The sequence below is a fragment of the Aspergillus nomiae genome (genome assembly GCF_001204775.2).
Source record: "Aspergillus nomiae NRRL 13137 chromosome Unknown contig00303, whole genome shotgun sequence".
Taxonomy (NCBI): Eukaryota; Fungi; Ascomycota; class Eurotiomycetes; order Eurotiales; family Aspergillaceae; genus Aspergillus; species Aspergillus nomiae.
In genome coordinates this window covers 1-21,226 of record NW_015378358.1, presented here as the reverse complement: position 1 = coordinate 21,226, position 21,226 = coordinate 1, and the positions used below count along the sequence as shown (strand labels likewise).

General features: G+C 46.9%; 5 protein-coding genes across 5 annotated transcripts; 3 read left to right on the top strand and 2 right to left on the bottom strand.

Annotated features, from left to right (window-relative positions):
- Positions 1 to 7,669: 7,669 nt before the first annotated feature.
- Positions 7,670 to 8,330, top strand: ANOM_009457 (putative cell surface protein; the record flags this gene model as incomplete). The annotated part of the gene is made up of 2 exons (XM_015554713.1): positions 7,670 to 7,942; positions 8,049 to 8,330. 2 exons carry the CDS (start codon positions 7,670 to 7,672, stop codon positions 8,328 to 8,330), a joined length of 555 nt encoding a protein of 184 aa, XP_015403870.1.
- A 4,231-nt stretch (positions 8,331 to 12,561) lies between these two features.
- Positions 12,562 to 13,577, top strand: ANOM_009456 (uncharacterized protein; the record flags this gene model as incomplete). Its single annotated transcript, XM_015554712.1, has 2 exons — positions 12,562 to 13,101; positions 13,548 to 13,577. 2 exons carry the CDS (start codon positions 12,562 to 12,564, stop codon positions 13,575 to 13,577), a joined length of 570 nt encoding a protein of 189 aa, XP_015403871.1.
- A 101-nt stretch (positions 13,578 to 13,678) lies between these two features.
- ANOM_009455 (NAP domain-containing protein) lies at positions 13,679 to 14,413 on the bottom strand (the record flags this gene model as incomplete). The annotated part of the gene is made up of 1 exon (XM_015554711.1): positions 13,679 to 14,413. The coding sequence occupies one exon, from the start codon at positions 14,411 to 14,413 to the stop codon at positions 13,679 to 13,681; it is 735 nt and encodes a 244-aa protein (XP_015403872.1).
- Positions 14,414 to 15,992: 1,579 nt separating this feature from the next.
- Positions 15,993 to 17,901, top strand: ANOM_009454 (HET domain-containing protein; the record flags this gene model as incomplete). The annotated part of the gene is made up of 3 exons (XM_015554710.1): positions 15,993 to 16,207; positions 16,276 to 17,317; positions 17,410 to 17,901. 3 exons carry the CDS (start codon positions 15,993 to 15,995, stop codon positions 17,899 to 17,901), a joined length of 1,749 nt encoding a protein of 582 aa, XP_015403873.1.
- A 443-nt stretch (positions 17,902 to 18,344) lies between these two features.
- ANOM_009453 (OST-HTH/LOTUS domain-containing protein) lies at positions 18,345 to 18,714 on the bottom strand (the record flags this gene model as incomplete). Its single annotated transcript, XM_015554709.1, has 2 exons — positions 18,345 to 18,575; positions 18,637 to 18,714. 2 exons carry the CDS (start codon positions 18,712 to 18,714, stop codon positions 18,345 to 18,347), a joined length of 309 nt encoding a protein of 102 aa, XP_015403869.1.
- Positions 18,715 to 21,226: the final 2,512 nt, after the last annotated feature.

Below are 21,226 nucleotides of genomic sequence, written 5' to 3'. Positions count from 1 at the left end.
CACGTTGCATCTCATATGTATCAGAACGGTTCTAGGAATAATCCCAGAGCAATCCATAGTCGCTCAGCTAGCTCCCAAAGCTAACTGCACTTTAAACAGCAGAGTAATCAAAACATACAGAGCTAAGCCTGCCCCTCAATTAATTACGGGTAAAGAATACTATAGTCTCTATATTTATTATCTAAAATCCATTTCATACGTAGCCAAAGGCCATATCTGATCTGCGGATCCGATATAGAAGACATAATGTAGCCTGAATCGATGAGCCGGTCAAGTCAAGTCAAGTCAAAAAAAAAATAAAATTACAATATATGGTACGTAAATCGAATATCATTCTTGTGTTTGGGTATCATGTTTGTGTTTCAGAGCAAGAACGTTATCAAGCTCTTGTGAGAAAGCCATGGAATTGAGGTCGTCGCCAGGCCACCTCTTTTGAGTCCACTTAAGTGCTTGCCGCCAATAGTATTCACATAGACTATACTGCGCCTTTGCAAGGTAAACAAATGCCAGACGGTCGCTTGCGTATATGTCGCAGATATCGGGCTGATCCGGTCCGTGTTCAGAGATGCCGAATGAGAGGGCGTTCAAAAGGGCATTTTCTGCCTCGTCGTAACGGCCCTGCTCAAAATAGATGTGTCCGAGTCTACGCATGCTGATGCGGGTATTTTTATGATTATACCCGTTCGTCTTGCTGCTTTCCCTTATCATGTTCTGGCATATATCAGCAGCAGCAGAAAACTTTTGCTGTGTTCTGAGCAGATCGCTCAAAGCCCACTGATACCGGCAAATATCGCTAGGCGTACTGTCGGGACACTCAATAACCATGCCGAGCATGAGCTCCAGGGCCGGTTCGGTAGAATTGATAAGTGTGTTGCAGGTGGGAAGCAATCGTAAGATCACAGTTAAGGGGTGGGAAATCCCTAAAACCTGATCGGCTACTGATGCAAGATATTCAAGAAGGTGACGCCACAAAATAGAAAAGTCGCGCCACCGTTGGTCTGCGAAGAGCAAAAGAAGGACTCGGATGAGATCCTGCTCCTGTTGACGAAAAACAGCTCTGGCCATTTCGCAGGCCTTCTCCAACAACCCCCACGGTTGCTGCGGGACCTTTTTAACCAGTTGATCAACAGCGTGCGTTAAAGTCCCGGTCAGGTCGTACGCATTCTTTTCCACGTGCGAATCTATATGCCGTGAAGGTACATTGACTGAAGGCGAGTTTCGAGAATCCGAAGAGTCCCTCTGTTGAAAATGCCATTGGAAATAGTCTCGGATATGGAATAAGATGACCTCTGTATTGTGCACGGATTCTGAGTGATTTAGGATGAGCTTTGCAAAACTAGGAACGCGATTTACGTAGAGTTGATCCCAGTAAGCAGATGAAGGATTTTTCGCGAGTACAACTTCTGCCACTGAAGGCGCCATAGGGCTCGTGCCGACTGGTAGGAATTCTTGAGAGGGCTCAGCCATGTAGGAGGGTTCCGTAATGGTTGGATCTAAGTTACTTAGTGGACGTGGCCTACATTCGTTTCCACCACTGCTACGCAAATGGCGGCATAGTGATCTGCTGGACGAAAAGGTCTTTACGCAGCCCCAGACCTCTCCGCTTTCTAGGGTTATTCGACAAGGATAGCTGGCAGGGCATGGAGAATGAATCTCCTTTTCGTGGACCCTTCGATCATGGTTCCTTGTGAAAGTCTTGAGACAATACGTGCAGGAGTACGGTCTTTTGTTGTTATGGCTATTAAGATGATTCTGGAGCGTGAAAGCGCGAGTGAACTTCTTCAAACAAACAGGACACGGATGTTTGTACTTGTCTTCGGTAGCCATTAGAGAAATACTTTATGAGGTTGAGGTTGACTTTGATGGAGGTGGAAGTTTTATAGGCGTACAGTGGACGAAGTCGAGGTTGCGGACCAGGTAAAATATGACCGCCTTTTACCAACACCAACGCAATATTATACTAGCCAATTGTAGTAAGTCCGATTTAATGTTCTAGAACACTGCCTGTACACGGTGTAATCGGTCTACGGCCCTGAGTCATGTGCCGCTCGATCCATGGGTCAGAGGACAGCACTGGCACTTGCGACAACAGAGCGTACAGCAAGACCGAGCCAATTACTTCCGTCAATTAATTGTGGCTGTGTTGACTCATTTACAAATGAAGTTACACTCTCAAAGGCGGTTATCGTTTCTCGAGACACCACAACAACGACGCTCGCCAGAGGAATAGCTCAAAGCACTGGCACCGGCAAGCAAAGCTTAGTATCGTACCTAGCACAGTTCAACCGATTGCACTGGCACAACATGGTGAGTTATATAATTCCTACTGGCTACCCTCGGAGTTGTTCTCCGTAAAAATATAGTTATCAAAGAGAGAGCTCTGGGTATCATCTACAAAGACCTATTTGAGTTTAGTAAGTACAACTTACTTGAGTAGCAACTACTGTACATATGTTAACAGTACGATGCAGCCAAACGGTAAAGAAGTATTCTCTCGCTGAGAAAATGTCTTTGGAACTCGCTTTGACAATTGCGTTCTCCCTGATTGCGATCGCCCTGGGGGTGGTCTCTATCTTTCAGAATTGGCGCCTTGAAAGGATTATTAGCATGTCAAACCCACATCCAATATATGTACATCTGAACTACTCTAACTTTCTTGAATAGGAACAATCATGAATCATTGACCTCACTAGACTGAATACCTCAGGAAGCTTCATCGGAAACAGAGAGAGCAAAAAAGAAAAAGAAAAAAGAAAGAAAGGCGGAAAGGCAGAATGAATGAATGAACGAATCAACGAAAGAACGAAAGAAAGAAATAAAGGCGGATGGAAGTCCCTCAAACAGTCGTATTCGATATCAGGTCATCTTGTATTCATCTCCAAGATATTTATACTGTTGAATTTCGTGTTTCTTGCCAGAGTTGTTGTGGCAACGCTGGGCTCTGTCTTTCTTTTCCTTCTGCAGAACACTGTTACTCACAACTATTTAATTGCAAAGAAGCTCATGAAATAATTTGAGAATATTATCAGGGCTATTGTTTTTCTTGCTAGTCCAAAAGGCCATAGAACACACCGCAAGGATATTATGATCCTATGACAATACTGCACTAGTTAGGAGACGTGATGGATCATATTACTGGGCATAAACAGTCATCCGCCTCGGGAATGGGAAGGCTCCCTGGTCTTGAGTCAGCGAGCTTTGGCGGTCAATTAGGCGTAGACAGTATACTGATTGCATGTCTACCTTAATCAACTGCTATTTTGCCCTACAGCAACAAACCCAGCTCCGTGCAAGACTGAGCATGACTTCAAATCCCAGGTCGGATTGGGACGCTTATATAGGGCATTCTCCACGTGCTAAAAACCCATATACATATAGGGCCGGGTAGAGGTTTGTCCTTAAAGCCCACCTCTTCCAGTCCAGCTACGGATGAGATCCGTACTTGTCGTACGATTTGGTTCAATCCTGTCGCCAGACTTGTGGTTAGGGAAAGGGCCCTCCTGAATCACCTTGGGATGCCGCAAAAAGGTAGAAGCCAGACTAGCATGCGATCTCTCCTGAAAACAGTCGAGCGGCTGTCACACGACAGTTTTCTTAAGTTAATAGTCACCTATTACCATGCGGACCAGCCTTTCTTGGTGTAGGGGCCAGTCGAGCCCTCAGTGAAGGATATTTCGGACCCGCAGGCGCCCGTCACTGAGCCGCAGCTGGCACATATCATCTTGCCAGTAGGTGTCATCCCGCGAGCTAAATGACGTGCTGACAGAAGCAGACGCTCCAGGGCACCATGTTCCTTCGCCACAAAGGAAGGGCATTAGTCAAGTTGGCGTCAGAGGCGATCCTACTGAACGAAGATGCAGTCGTGTGGGCTGGTACGTCTATATGCACCTAGATGGGCAACCACCCCACGATCTCTACCAGCGGGTGCGGAGCACAGCTGCCAGATACAGACATCGGATTGACTACACTGGCCGCTCCTATGAGTGCCTTCATGAAGCAGGAGGCGGTAGAAGCAGCTGGACCTCTACAGGGTGGGATTTGTTTCGAAAGCTGAAATTTTGTAGCTACAAAATCTCCTATAGCACATAAATATTTAACCCATGGTACATTAATAGAATTAATTCGAACAATTACACCCGCGCTTATTTTAATATTAATCGCATTCCCTTCATTGAAATTATTGTATTTAATGGATGAGGTTATGGATCCTTCATTAGTAGTTTATGCTGAAGGTTTTTATATGCCAGTTTTAGTACATTAAGAATAAGAGATATTAAAGAATTAATTGCTTATTCATCAGTATCTCATGCAGCTGTTTATTCAATAGGTGCATTTAGCAATACAATACAAGGTATTGAGAGTTCCATCAAGCCCCCTGGGCAATTGTTGGGAGTATGTTTGTCCATTGTCTTATACTCCTGTCTCTCTACCCGAAATGTAGAACTTGCACGAATCCAATCATCGTCACCAGTGGAGGTGTCGCTGATATCTTCCTCAGACGAATCATGGGTGGCTTCGAAAACCAGAGCATCGTGATTCACTTGCCACCTGATTAGGGCCAGAATATGGCATAGAGTGGATTTTCTCCCTTCGGGTGACTGAAGGCTAAACCATTGGGTTCTATGCATATAGAGAAACACGTCGCTGCCCTCATGGTTGATCACGGCTCTCTGGGTTGCATCGCTTGCTGTATCGAGGTATTTCTCATAGTCGGCACCGAATTTAGAGTGGATGAATCGCATGAAGGTGCTTATTTCAGCGATGAGGAAAACACTGCCAGTATGAACTATGTAAGTGGGGATGATCAGTAGCTCAGGGACAAGAGCCTTACTCTTGCTTCAAAAGATCCCGGTTTGCTCTCCATGCCATTACTACCTCACCAAGGTATTGAGCCAATACATTGTTGGATACCACCGGCATCATCACCATACCATGTAGTCGGAGGAAACAAACTGCCGGTCCTCACCTCTCGGCTGCCTCTTCTCTAGTTTGCCCCTTTTATTTGGTGGTAAACTTCCGGTTATAGAGAAATGTGGCCCGTACATCAGAAGTTTGCGAATGGGATATGTCTCAGCACAACAGGGGTGTAGGGCAAGGCTCGGTTTATCACGAGCTTCTTTTCTTATCGTTCTGGCTTCTTTGATTGAAGCCATCTCTCCGTTTAAAGGAAACCATTGGAGAGTACCTCTAACAGATTCCGCCATGGTCGTCTGGTCCGAGGAGATTGTTACGTAGCTGATATTGTCGATAATCTTCCGATAAAGGACAAGTCCGTTTTAGCAGTGTTCGATGCCGGTTATAGTGCTCTAACCTGCGCGCTATGTCCTGTGTCCTTATATTCCTTAAAGTAGTCGAGATCAGTAGGGAAAATATAAAAGTCTGGGTTGTATAAATCATCGAAATTTCGGTGACAAAGAGCACACAGAGGGATGCCATTGTCCACATGGGATGGCGAATCGATGTTAATTAGACCAAGGGACTTGTACGCCTCAAACTAATACAATATAGTTAATCAGTGCATGTGGAAAAGAGGAATAGAAGAGGTGGAAAGGGAGTTACAAACCTCATGATCTACCTTGGTAATAACAAAACATATATCCGTAGGGGTTGCGCCACAGTGTCAGCATAAATCACTATTATCGAAGTTCATCACTTGTTCCCTGGTTGATTCAGAAAATGTGGTACTGTCATTAGACTGGACGCGTCTTGACAAGGGACGTTGATCATGTGATGAGCCAATTGGCCTGGTTGAGACGGTGGAGGGAGATTGCGAGCTGCCATCTGAGAAAGAGATTGTATTTCTTTTGTTCTCATCGAATGGGTCATAGTGGGTACCGATGTATTAATATCATAGAGATAGCATCGCACCTTCGGGCGTTGTGGATTAGGACTTCCAACCTAAAAGCGAAACAACGGCACAATGAGTACAATGTACATAGTTGACGAACTAGCTAGTTAGGGATCCCAGCAATCTTTATTTATCAAGGGAAAACAAATTACGGTGTATTTTATGGAATAGAATATGAACTTCTATGGATTTAAACTTCTCTTCTACTGATATATCAAACGGGCGTTGATGTTTCAAAACATGGAATACAGAGGTAAGGATGATTAGTAATCGGTAGCCAGGGTGGTTCCATGCAGTTTCACGTATACCCTCTCATCCTTGAGCGCCTCGTTACCTTCTGTAAGCATTTTTGCCTTTTCACTCCTTCCGAGTTATATGCCCAACTCCCTATGTCCGTGATGGACCAAGAAATCGCGAGATTACGACTTCTACTCGAGGAAGCAGAAAGACAGGCTCACCGCTAAGACTTTAGACACGACATATGTCCAGAAGGAACGCCGCAAATCTTCTGCGACCGATGTGCCTCCTGTCTAAGTACAATGATTACTTTTGTTCCTGTTGCCTTTGGTACTACGTTTATATGGACATGAAATGGTCTGGTGGCGATGCGCATGCCTGAATTAATGAATCAACGAAGTAATAAGCAGCATCAGAATCCGAAATGTTATGATGTTGACATAGCCCCCTTTGAAACTTAAAATCCGCACTGCCTGTTGAGACTTTTCTGTACGACTAATACTTTCGGTATGTCCCTTTAGCTTAGCTGACAATCCTCTCTGTTTGGCCGAGATAATGTGATATTTGAAGACTTTCAAAGACTTTACCAAACGAAACAATAATGCCTTGTCCTATAGAGATTCCCGAGTTCGACATCTCTTGCTTTCTGCCGTGTTAGTGCCAGTCATTCCTCTTCGCTTATTTTACGGGACATCTTGATCTTCTTGATCACTTGAAATCCTTTCCAAGAGCTCTCAAAGGTTATGGCCGTCTTCCTGGATCCGTTTGATCCATCTTGATCGAACCTGTTTGTGATGTCTCGAATGCCAAAATGCGAACGCTATAAAGTTTACTCATTCCGCCACTTGTGGACGCACCAAGAATTCACGAGCTCAAAGTCCCAGCGGATAAAAGGGTCGTGGCAATTCTAGGATTGGCCCAACTCAAACTCGAGTAGTAGCAGACTAATCAAGTAAAGGGGTTGCTTTCTAGTAACCTGAGGGCTTATATACCAGTATGGTTAGAAACAAGGTCAGCTGGGGCGCCGGGCAACAGCTTCGTACAAGATTCATGTTGGGGCAAACTGCAAGGGCAGTCAGTCACTAGCTGAGTAGCTGAGTTTTCCGGAGATTATAATAGATTTACTATTGCGCTCTGACCATGGTTAGTGGGTGCTTAATTTCCACCATTGGGGTTCTGGCCCAATGTAATTGACGGGGAGGGAGAGATTTCATGGTTAGCCCTAACCCAGTCAAGACTAGCCCAGGGACCCAGCAGGAGAAATGCCATTAACCGATTGAGACGGCAATCCCAAGAGTGGTTAAGCATCACCGATTCGTGGGCTGATAATGAAGCTAACAAACTCAGTCGGTTACTCCGTAGGCTGCGACTTGGGGGATCTAGGCTCCTAGCGGCATTCCAGAGTTCAGGGACCAAAATCCAGGAGTATATAGAAGCCACAACCCTCTCTCCTCGTCCACTTCTCGCCTCCAGGGGACTCACTCAATCACTCACTGTCCGTCGCTCTTTAATCTACACCCCCACCGGTCACCACTCCTTTACTATACTTTCCAACGTCCAGTCATTCATTCTCAATACACCACAATGAAGTCGATCACTCTCCCCATCCTCCTCACCCTCACCAGCCTCGCTGCCGCCCGCACCGATCTCGATGGTTGCACCAAATCTGCCACCGTCAACCAATGGGGCGAAGCCAGCATGATCTGGTACGTGCCCGACACCGGCGAGATCTGCGATTTCCCAGACTGTGGCGGCGGTCGCGCTCCCCCCAAGCTCAACCAGCCCGGGTGCGCCGCCTACACCGGCACCGAGACCCTGACCCCCAGCTACCTCCCCGGCTGGGGTCCCAACGGCAAGGTTGCGCCGTCCACGTCGCTGTCTCGGCCACGGCCACTGCCACCGATTCCGAGACCTCGGCCACCTCTACCGGGGCGGCCACTACTTCCAATACTAAGACCGGTAGTACTCTGATTACTGCGGCACCTACCTGTCCACTCAGGTTTCGTCTTCTGCTGCTGGTTCTTCTTCTCGCGCGGGTGGTTCGTCTCGCCCCGCCTCTTCTGCCGCTGGTTCATCTTCTCGTGCAGGTGGTTCGTCGAGCTCTGCCTCTTCTGGTGCGGGTGGCTCTTCGAGCACGGCGTCGTCGGTTGCTGTTAAGCCGACTGGCAATGCGGCGAGCATGCCGGGTTTGAATGCGGGTGTTCTGGCTGTTGCGGGTGTTTTGGCAGGTATCGTTGCCTTGTAGGGTTGGGGTTGCGGTTAGCTCCCAGCCCATGATGGTCGAAGATTTAATTATACGATCAGTCTGGAGATATTTATTCGCATGTATTAAGTATAATAGGAATAAGTATAAGCGTCACCATGTTGAACTAATGTACTTGGCTTTTCAAGTCTTGGTATAGATATGACTCGGGTGATCGACTGTTGATCTCCATGATCGGCATTATCCACAGAGGATCAACAGTCTGCCTGCCTAGATAATCGGGATACCGACTCTACTGCGCAGTATGTTCATAGATCCAATTACCAAGACTTCCTACACACAAAAGTACTATAATTGAAATACATGGTTCGCCCTCACCAAAGATCTACTCAGCAGGACCAAGAATATTCCTCTCATAAAGCAGTTGTCGTCTTTCCGGTATTCTGGTTCTCAATCTATCACCAAACACATCAGAGCTTGGTCAGAGCCAGATGTCTTCCCAGATAGAACTCACTTCATATCTAGGGTTCTCCTCACTCGCATCAACGTTGAGCATCAGGATAAGATATGCCACCAACGGGCTTGTAGATAACACTCTGGCCGTTTCTGTACTGAGGCATTTTGAAGTGAAGGGTTTTCTGGGTTATGGGGTTTAAAATCAGAAACTGATTATGATATAATTAGAACACAGTCGATTCAAACACCGATAAACATGACCAATTCATATCCACGAGCCCTCTGTAGACAGTTTTTATGTTTACAATCACATCAACATTACAACCCCATTCGCGACACATTCTGTCCGTATGTCGTGATATCATGATGGCGATCTGAAGTCCCTGCGGTCAGTCGTTCAGGATACTGGGAATATTTCCAACTGGACAATTCTATCTTTGATTGAGTATAGGACATAGTATAGTTATATCAAGCCTCGTTTAGACTCGATCAGTTCCCAATATTTAGTATTTATAATATTGCCTCTTCTCCAATAGAACAGTCTCCGGGAAGTCTTGATTCGTATTTTTCATTTGTTGATCGACACACTGTCCAGAAGGTTGATCTCCGAAAACTATCGAGTTGATATACTATGGAACGAAGGTATTCAAATCCAGGCAGGGTCTAGCCTTCTCTGATGGTCTGCTTACTTTGCAGACCCCATGGTCTTAAAATAGTTTAGTTGATTATTTCTCGGGATTGGTGGGATTTGTCAAGGGTTGGTAATGCTTGGGGTTCAACCCCTCGGGGACTTGTCTGCTCCGCGGTTGAGTTAGAACAACTCTTCTAAATTTCTAGCGTGGGTAAAAGTTTAAATAAAAATGTAGAAAAATAGAAGTGTGCAAGGGTGAATATGTTTTCGTGTTCTTTCTGAAATTTCTGGGCACTTTTGGCAGATTTCAGCGTCGGGATATATACTGTAGGCGATGCTGCTCATGGAAGAATATATAGCACAGTTTCCAAATCTTCAAGACATGTATGCCCTAGTATGAAAATCGTTAACAATAATGATCCTACATAGTTTGAGCAAAGCCTTATGGAGAAAATAAAGCATTAGGATATTATCGTTTACGGATTTTTCCAGGATTTGTATATAGTTCTTTGTGATTGATCGCAGGCGAAGTGGACTCGGGCCACTCGGCGATGTTGGACTTCCTGTCGAGCCGAGGCTGGAGTTGAACCAGGCTCGGATACCGAACTCCCTCCGGTTGTTGCAGTGAAGTTGAACCCCGGCTCTCCGGCTGCTATGACAGATGCAGTATTGGGCATACAAATAGCCAATCAGAGGCTCAGAGGTTACTCAAACATATACCCTTAGTTAGTACATGCATGCAGAATGAGATCTTCTGTTGGGCTTGGACTCATATATGCGTTAGCTACGGCTGTTGAATGACCAGCACTGAATGAACTACTCACGACTGTCCCCATCGAGCTACAAGAACCCTGATCCTCATGATTTAAACTAGTACTGCTATATCCATTGCTTTTTCAGCATTACCTATCTATATGCAAATACAACTAGAAATTGACCGTTGAAAGTAAACCTTACAATATGTCAAGGAGTCGAAAACCCCTTATGTGGCGCACGTCCGACCTTATTCTCTCCGGGTTCGCCCCCCTTCATTGTCTGCCGATCGGCTTCTGTGCCAGCTTGCGATACTCAGGATAAGGAAGAGCGGTTGGTTTAGGTACGTACCTGGTTGCGGGCGATGCGCCCTTTCAGAGGGCTACATTTGGCTTGTTGTGATTGAATTGCTGAGGTAGACTCGTTGAGATGATGTTTCGTTATATCTCTTATTCCATATACTTCAAGGTAGATGTTTTTCTCGAATTCTTCTCGAGTGTCCGGGTATATCTGCAACTGGACATGGCCATTCGCCACCAATGACAGAACCATGACATTCTGGCTATCGCACTCGCCAACTTTCCCTCTCATGTCGAAATTCAGGGAAAATATAGTCACCACGTCATAGTGGCTTTTTCCCAATGACTATTGTACCCTCGGTGCCTGACAGTTGAACCAAACGCCGAAGCAAACACCGAGCTTGAGGTATGGTGATATCATAATAGATCTATAAATGAGTACACTGGTTCTTTGCTATCTGGCTAACATCACCGCTTGTCGACCGGGTGTTCTCTATCCTTCGATTCTGAGTAAAGCGAGCCTCGGTTAAAGAAGCTGAACTCATTTATGTTTCACTCAACGATCTACACCTGAACCAACTAGTAGGTCAGGATTGTTTGTCCCTCTTGGTCATCTTATAGAAAACAAAGATGGAAATTCCTCAACGACCTCAGTAGCAAGAACGTCGTCACTATAGGGCTTCTCCTGCGATTGACAGTTATCAGCGGGCTGTTTGATTTCTTGAGCCATGTATGCATTGTTCGTAGTGCTATCTGGCCAGTCGACTTATGCTAAGGGTATGGTTCGCGCTTTGACGCTACGAACCGCCGTCTTGTATTGATGAGAATGAGTCAGATGTGGCTGACGCTAAAGAGGCTTTCAAGTATACGGTATGCATCTCTGCTCTTGGTGATATGTCTTGTCTGCCGGTCGCTAACCAGCTTGGAGGCTAGGTTGCTGGAAGGCGTATCGGTGAAGTTCAACTAGACTGCAACAGTTTTACATATGTTGAAAAAAATATCATTGGATAGTATCCCCATCAGATAGAAAAATTGTAGCATTTCTATCTTAAGTCTTAGGAACCACCAGGCTCAGTATCTCTTCACTGAGCCAACTCTTTCATCCCATCTCGTTCATCACCATCAAATCGTCACGAAACCATTAAAACCGCAATCCTCTTTCCAGCTGTCCTCTTCTGAGAGAATTCCAAGCCGTCAACAAATCAGATCCAAATAGCTTAATCAGCGCCAGTCGTGGAACAGGTCTGCAGGTGGGGCAAGATACATGCGCTATTCATTCGGTCAAGTCTTGCAAAGATCAAGAAATAGATCAATAATAGTATGCAAATACACCAAAGGAATGGAAAATAAAGAAAACTTCAAAGGCCATTGACCATAAAAGTGACTTTGTCGCCATGGCTTTCAATATTAATTGATTTCCCCCATCCGGAGTATTGTTGTACAGCACCACACGGCTTCAAGGCTAGAGGGATGGACGCATCGGAGATGAGCTCTGTGGCCTTGCGATCTTCACTTGAAGCAGGGAATCGACAACGCCATACGGCAAGTCGTGACTGGGGAAACAAAGAATAAAATTGCAGGAGGATGAGTCGACCGTCCCACTGACCCGCTCATTGGTGCCCTTTGTGCTCCCTAATTAAACTCGCTGTGGCGCCGTTGAACAACCCTTGTCTATCAGGCTAGAGCGAGGCTCCGAGTGTATACATTTACAATTCACAACGGAACAGCAGCCCCATGATTGGGCTGACTGCACCGGTCATACATGGTACAGGCGTTAGCTTACTATGAATGCCGTCCATCTCGGCTCTGACCCGGTGCTTCAGAGTGAAGGACAGGCTTTCAGGGATGTGAACCGAGTCGTCGTGATCGAATTCCTATAGAGGATGTTCAATCCTTCCCCTAATATTCCTCTGAGGGGGAAAATTGATATTCACGTACCAGTTTCTATTCACATACCAGCTGGCTCTGGTGAAATGGCATCAATATTTTTCATTATCTAGTCCCTCTTTACCATAGTCTATCTGATCCATACTTCTCAATCGTCGCTCCTTTACTTTCTATAACCCTATCATCCGATTTTCTCGTCATTCCCTCGCTAAATACACTTGACAAAAAGAGATCCTCTCGGACCACCATGCAGCTCCTCAACGTACTTCTCCTCTTCTACGCTGCCCTGGTGGCGTCCATCCCTACCGCCAATAATAACGCCGAACTCATATCGAACGAATCCGCGGCCACTCTAGCTGTCGTCTGCAAGTGGGACTGGGATTGCCCCAAGCAGCAGCTCTGTTGCAAGGGTCGCTGTCACAGAACTGGAGATTGCAAGCACGTTCCGCCCAAACCTGAGGTCGCCGGCAATGCTCAGACTTGCACTTGGGCTACAGACTGTCGTCCTGGAGACCTCTGCTGCAACGGCTACTGTCAAAGTGTTTATGACTGCAGACGGGTTCCCCCGAAGCCCCCAGTTCAAGATCCTGAAGCCACCACGGACGACAAGGAAACCCCGGAAACCCCGGGTGAGACTGAACCCGCCGTCGACGACCGCAGTGAGACGCAGCATGAGAAGAGACGCTATCGCTCGCCGGAAGATCAGCCTGATGACAAGGCTAGTGATGAGTCCGGTACCCAGGGTGAACAGACAGAGACGGCCTGCAAACAGTGGTGGGATTGCGGAGTGAGTGGAGAACATCAATGGATGTGTTGTAATGGAAAGTGCCTCAAGTGGTACCCTGGATCAACACCTTGGGTCCGTCCAAAGTGCCTGAAGTAGTGGAACCTCGCCTTCAAATGATACGTCTAAAGCTGTGGCAAAGATACGAACTACTTTCGAATGGGGCATTCATATCATTTGGCTTTCGTTTGATGGACCATGCAGGCACTGGTTATGGACGATATCCTTTGGCTCTAAGCCCAACCATGGCTCAAGAAATATCTGCGATGTTTTTGGATGGTTGGGATCATTTGATCACTTCATTCTCCTCTCTTCAATAGGGAACATTAGTTATTGTTTTGCTTACTGGATAAGCACAATATTCTAGTACATTGATTACTATCTCATTTGCTGCGCACGTAGACGACACTGTACTATCCCAGGATTATTTTGTGGCTAAATAGAGCCAGAAAGATCATGACATGTTGACAACCATCTAGATGTACTCCAGACTAATATCACCACCGTCCAATATGATTTACAACTCTAGCTCTCTTCCAGCCCAGCTCACCTGCGCCAAACTTGAAGACACCACCAACATCTACCAATCCATATCGTCACCTTCCTCCTCATCTTCATCAGCATTCTCTTCCTCCTCGCTCTCCCTATTCCCCTCCACACCAAACACTTTAGAATTAAAGTCCATCGCGTAAGGCTGTACGCAATCCCTAATAGCCTCCCCCATCTCAAAGTCCTCCACCATCCTCGCATCCTCCACCGTGTCCTCCTCCGCGGTCTGCGCATCCCCATACGCCAGCGACCTCGACACAAAGGCAAAGAACGACCTCGTCCCAATGCGCGCATGACATTCCGCCTGCAAGATATGATTCTTCTTCCAGTGAATCCGATCCCCCCTTATCTCCAGCGGCGAGGGTTCCCCAGTCGACGCGGCCGTCTTCTCGTAGTAGAACTCCTTGCGCATCACCCGGTTGGTGAAGTACTCGTTGGGAGCGAAGTGGAACATAAGCACATAGTCGAAGCCCTCCAGCCACTCGATGCGGATGTCGATGAGGGACTTCAGCGGGCCGAGATCGGGCTTCGTGACGAGCTTGCGCGTCCCGTGCTCCTTGCGCAGGGCTGTGAGCCAGAAGTCGGCGATGGGGGCGTGGTGTGTCTGCGTGTCGCCGCTCCAGCCGGTGGCCAGCTCCGCGCGACGCTGGTAGAAGGCCTGGTTGTGCTCGTAGTACTTTTTGCGGGCTTCGTGGATGTCGCGCTCCCACTGCGCGTTGAGCTCGCTTTCCTTGTCGTAGAGCGCTTTTAGGTCGGGGGTTGTCATCTTGACTTGAGGGTTTCTTTGGCTTGTAAGGAAGATGGGGTTTGTGTCTCCAGGTTTGGTGTGAGGTTGTTGTGGTGGATGCGGTGTTGTCAGTCTAAGAGGCTGGTGGTGGTGTTGATCAGTTGAAGACCGCTGTGGTTGAGATACTTGCAACACAAGGAGCTGAAGAAGGCGGTAAGCTTGAGTTTTATAGAATGGACAGATGATGTTCAGTGATCAATCTTCTTTTTCTTTGTGATTTGTATTTCTACAAAAGGTATTCTTGTGGTGTCCTGATCAAAGGTAACCCTATTCACTACAAACCATCGGAAACAGGACCGGGATCAACAAAGACATTGCCCTTGTTTTTCTGAATAAAGAACGTAATGTTTTCGTTTTCTCAGTGAATCATACATGCTTGATCACGTTATGTGCAGAGTGAGTGAATATAGGTGGAGGTGGTGACTACGTTGCATAGTAGATCTTGATTAACACTGGATTGATCTTCACCTTGAACCTTTTCTTTTCCTGAATTGGTATGATAGTTGGGAAAACACAAGTCTAGATATTAAACAATACAAATACCTGTTAGAGATAAACTGAACCGCACTACTCTAAAGCTCGAGTGAACGATGGTATAATGAAGATATCCATTGTGCCCTAACTTGCAAGCTCCATTGTAGATATCGTGCAGAGTCAGCTTATATAACCCCCACTGGTGATCTGCTGATATCTATATATCTCCAGTATGCTTCTATTATTCATTAAGTTTGTACCAAGACAAAATTAGTAAGTATCATGCATATTACTGCTATTAAGTATACGGTATAGATAGAAGCAGAAGTTCGGCAGTGGTCCTAATAGCCAGCCGTAAAGGACCTTGCTGCAGCTGGAGATCAAATCAACAGCGAGATCGACATTCAGATGACGCCAAATGCTGCCAAGAGGGGGTCCGAGCACTGAGTGCGTTTGATCTTCTTAGAATATCTAGGTACTTTACTACTTAAATACTTCATATAAATCTACAATGGCGTGGCTATGTAGACCTGAGCAATGCAGATGTTGCGCGGCTGACAAGCGACGATGCTGCATGCTTGGATGTTGGGGCAGTGCCTCATTGCTCCATTTATCTCCAGCTTACTATTTACTCACAGAAGCCTTCAAATATAAAGACAGGAAAGGTCCAAGGATAATTATTTTGTCTCCTGCTTCTCAGCTTAGGTGAACACCGACGAAAGCAATTCAAAGTTAGGTACAGTATGGAAACCAGTTCAAGCTCCAGCGCCACAAATTATCTTCAAAGGACCTCAAAAGAACTACTACACACGGTATGCGAACCTATCTTTAGCCTCAGGATGTTTTCCACCCACAGATGGATATGAGATTCTAATCCTCGGAGAAGTGGTTGGCGGATGATAGTTTTCAATACCAGCCCTTGCCCGGCCCATCCCACATTCGTCTACTGAGACTCCAGCCTGGAAGGCCGAACGATGAGATATCCTGCTCGATACGAGCCGTCAGCCTTGACGACAACCCCAAATACACGGCTCTTTCGTACACCTGGAGGAAACAGCACTCATACCTGCGTATCGGTACCACCATGGCAGTGGACATGGTGAAAGCGGCGTATCGAAGGGAAGAGTATGACTTGCATTACACAGGGGCTGAAGAACAGGTGCGCACTACCAAGACCATCCTGTGCAATGGCAAAAGACTGGGCGTGACTTCGAACCTCTATGACGCTCTACTATCTTTTCGACAGACTCGGCCTGGGAATGGGGAGTATTGGATTGATGCGGTATGCATGAACCAAAGGTACCCGGATTCATCTCTGTCGTGTTTAAAGAAAAAGTCAACAGGGCAGTGACTGACCAGCTAAATAGCGATTTGACAGAAAGAAATGCCCAGGTCCGAATGATGGGCAGGATATACCAATCGGCGGATCTTGTCCTTGTTTGGCTCGGTAACTGCTCATCAAGTCTAGCCCGGGGCCTTCCTGAGCTAGAAGCATTGGCACGGAAGCCTCCAAGCGAACTACCGCCGTTCGATTTATTTCCTGAAGATAAAACGTCTACTGCTGCCGCATCCTCGGGTCTCTTTAGTCTCTTCAAGGACGACTGGTCTTTCATATCAGCGCCAGCGATGGCTGCATTCGATCTAAGCAATCGGCATTGGTTCAAGCGCATCTGGGTACTGCAAGAATTCTTCTTAGCGAAAGAACTTGTCTTCCTCTACGGCAAGCATCAAGTTAGCCTCCAGGCCCTGCTGACCGCGTTTATATGGGCTTATCAAAACCCTGGAAAGGCAGTCAAGCCGGCGAAGGAGTCCTGGGACATTGCTAGGGCATACATCATGCCGCGATGGTTTTCCCACACCTGTGACTTCCCCAGCGTGCTGCTGGCTCGCGAAACCATTACCCAGGGCCGCAAGCTAACCCTCCGCGAATGGCTTCTGACCTGCAGGGGCCACAATGCTACCGACTCTAGAGATTTTGTATTTGGCGGCCTGTCTTTGATTCATCCCGCGTCATTAAGAATAGATAAGCTGCGTCTTCAGCCAGGAGAGTACGCTAATTCTGACCTTCGCCCTCCTCCATTGCCACCCCGGCCTGGCACCTGTGCTCACACTAGCAATCAAGACATCGTAGAACGCCCAGCACCATTGGGAGGGGCATCAGTATCATCGGTGCCCCTTCCAAACGGACTATGGCGCATCATCGCGGTTGATTATAAGGCCAGCGAAGCTGAGGTCCTAGTCAACCTCGCGGCCTGTCTTCTTTCCCAGAACGAACCACACAGTCTCGACCTGCTGTCCATTGCGGCTCGTCCGCGGGAGCCTAAGGATCATCTCAATGCGCTGCTCAAAGTCAGGCCTAGTAGAACTCCTGATCTCTCCTCTTGGGCTCCGGCCTTGGGTTCTTGGACAGTAAGTACCCTATCAGTTCACTCATCTCGTTCTCTGTTCTATGACTAACCCCTATCTGCACACCAAATTCTCAACTGACATCAAATCCACAGTCTCGTGTAAGCAGCAACCTAGCCACCGCCCCAGCAGCAGCAGGCGGCGGCGGCACGGTCTTTGCAGCCGGCACATTAGGGCAACCACAGGCAGTAGTCCCTTCGCCTACGATCTCTCGCGATGGAACGACATTATATCTAGATGCCATGCCCCTCGACAGTATTGAGGCGATACTGCTAGATGCGGAATTCTCATATTCGGAGGAGTACATCAACGTCCTGATTCCCTTTCTCGAAAAGTTGGCCGCGTTGCCCTGCACCTACCCCTCAGATGTCGGGACGAGCTTCAACGCGGTCGCCACCGCTCTTGCTTCCTCTTCCAGTGACACTGAAGTGGGCTCTATGGCCGATAAGAACGTGGATCGATCACCGCTTGGCGACAAGGTGGGCAAGCAGGGAAACAAGCCACCAGGGACATGTGCTATAGAATGGACAAATGCTCGCGTCTTCTTGTTGGAAAGGTCAATAACAGCCGGGATATCATTTTTATAATGGCCCAACCCGCCGTTCCTCTTGCAGACAGCCCCACTCCGGCTCGCACTGGAGCCAAATTGATTGATCCTACCTTTATCCATCACCCCAGCCTTTCTTGGAGAACAGCCCCATCATTAACCACAAGCTTGCGCAGTACGGCCACCCCCAAACACCGCGCTACCAGCGCCCAGGGGAACCCATTACCAAATCCGTCGCCAGCATCACCACCCCATCCTTCAAGTGACAGAGCGACATATTTCAGAGAAGAACAAGGAATTAAAGGTCTTGCTACCACTTAGTTTACATTTCTTTATTTGCTGCGGGCCTTTTTCCATAATACATATGTTTTTTGGTCGGAGATCCCGGCGTATGAACTAAATGCCACAAAAAACTTTACCCTGATTCTCCAGATCGGGCAAATAGGTAGAGAAACGATATTACATATACGCCTGTTTACGTAGCTACTCTTCAGGCTCCCTACGCTTGTCACGTACGAAGATCTCTGTGAAGTCATTTGGTAGGGAGCGGCGGGTAGTTTCAAACAAAGGGGAGGCAGCAATGAGATCGCTGAGCTTCTGGTATCCGTAGGTACGAGAGCCGAAGTCAGGACAACTTTTTGTGAGGAGGCGACCGATGGTAGAGATCCTAGCCCAGCCATCATAATCGGACGCTGCTTCTACCACCGTTCGCAACTGATTTGTTAGGGGGGGCGTCGTTTGGAGCGTGCCCGGCCGATGGATGACTTCTAAAAACGATAACATCTTCATCTATGGTGAATGCATCCACTGGAACACCGACTGTTGATTCCAGAGCAAATCCCGGAAATAACATGTTGACAAATGGAAGAAACATCCGAAGATATGTCCAAAGCGTCAACGAGACAATTGCAACTATCACAAAGCGTTGCAAGAGATATCCACTCAGAAAGAAAGAGGCGGAATCAATTACCGTTCTCATTACAACGGGTGTATCTGCAAGTACTCACCATAAAAGTACTACCGAGCCCCATGGATAAACTGCTTGACGACAAATGTGGAGACCATCTCGACATCAAAGTACCGGCACAATATTGGCCAGTCTAAACCCTATAGGATGCACGAGACCTCAAAAGCATATCCATGCTGGAGACTCGACTGCTCCTGCCTCGGATATCAGAATCGCCTGCATCACAATTGTACACTGGATCCCGTACAGCAAACTTGGTAGGAAAAAGGCCAGGCCAAGAGCAACCCATATACGCCTCCAATCCAAACTCTCGTGATAGAGCATTTCCCACGCTTTCGTCACTTCAATTCCATCTAACCCCAGGCCCCAATCTTCCTCAAACATAACTCAACCAGCTGGCTGCACCGAGATCTCCAGTACCTCACTCCCTGTCTAATTTAATAAGGAGACCTCTTATGTGCTACGCGTTAAGGGTCAAGAACTGAATGGTTCTGAGAATGTCAATCTCTTTACCAGCTTATCCTTCTATGATAGGCAATATATGGGGGGTTGAGAGTGTATGAACACCTGGCAAAATGACTCTTCACACGCCAAAGGGTCAGTGTTCGACTCCATAACCCTTCCCTGGCATGAGCTGCGCAGGTTGTAACTTAACAGGGCAGATATATTTGCTCCACTGTCTATATTTTCCCACACAGCAAAATCAATCACCACTTGGCGTAATATCTGTACTACCTTCAAGCTTGGTCTTGTTTGTTAAGCAGGTGTGCGCGTCTCGTGGACCAGGAGGGTCCCACTGAGTCGGTGGACGCAGGTAATCATGGAGGATGGTGAGTGATTTGGCCCCATTAATCAAGCTGTGTGCTCCCTCCCTTTCTACCGTCATATCTGGAGAAGGCGGGCGGGGCCCATTGGTAGCCATACCAAGCAAAGACCGTTGGTAGTGTAACATTTCCAACTGGCGTTGATTCAGAATATCGACTTCATTCAAGATGATGCTATAATCAACACACAGCTTTAGTTTTTTTATTATCATAGAAACAGATTTCCCAATTCGCAGTGGCTAGTACCAACCTTTGTATGACAGTATTGTAGATTCCGTCTAATTTGATTCTCATTTGTATAGCTCTTTCAAGTTTCTCAGCTAGGTCCTTCTTCTTTGTGACAAACAGACTCCTATAAATGAGTTGTCTTTTTGGTTGTGAAAGTAGATCCTCAAGGGACCTTAGCTCGTGGTCATATTCTGCGCAGAAACATTGAGCTTCTTGAACAGCTAAGCACACCGTTTCTATCAAAGGCTCTGGGAGTCTGTCCACATAAGGTGCCAGCCTATCTGAGGCTGATCTCAAGGACTCAAAATCAACCTCAAACCTGTTCATGTAATCACGCAAATCAGACATGGCTTCCAGTAACTGATGGCTGATGTAGATTGAGGTGATAATAATCGCGTATGCCAGGGATAAAATCCCAACAATATTCCCGGCTATTGACAGAGGGCTATCCGCGCATGAGTGCATCTGGATACAGCTGGTGTTTTGGGCCATGACTATTACAAACTGTCAGTTATCGCAAGTAGAGCAGTATTCTTGAACAAAATTCAGAAAATCAGCAGAACAAAGACAAATATTAGACACTTATACCAAGATAGTGCGCTCGTGAGTTTAATAAGAATCAAACGTCGCCAGTGGGTGGTTAATATAATGTGTATATACGCTATCAAAAGCCACCATATGATGGCTACGCCTGGGAACACCTGTCACAGCATAGTGCCAAGATGCTTGCGTTGTCCAATGATTAACCGCCGAGGTGGAAAGTACTAAATAAAGAAAAGTTGTGCCTTGGAGCTCACAGGTAATGTTTGCTGATACGACGGTAGCCTTGTGCTCGCGCTAGTACTCGGCAAGAAGCATGGTAGATCACCACCTGAATCTGCGCCATCTTTTCCTTACCAACCCAACAGACGATAAGAATGCTTTAAAGACAAGAAAGGGAAACCAGGCAAATGGTACCTCTACTGGATATTGAAAACAGACGAAATGCAGTCTTGGGTCGGAAATTATGGCTTTTATTCTGGGGAAGGAGTATAGGAAGTCTGGGTTACCGCAGGAGTAGCTTGTGAGGTTGCTGGAGACGAGCCATGCGGGATCGAAACTGATAGGTCAATTGTCAGGTAACTGATGGCATTTCATCAGCTATATCCTCGTGGAATCAGAACTTCTTCATATCCATCCTCGGAAACCTTTGCTACCGATTTACTTCGCTGATGACCCAGCCTTAGGGCGGCTATATGAAACGCGCGTAAGCGATAAAAATTGATTACTTCAGAGTATATCGGGGGATTGCTTTTACGTAGCGAAATTTCTATATAAACTAATATTAATAAGAATTTTAAAGTTTC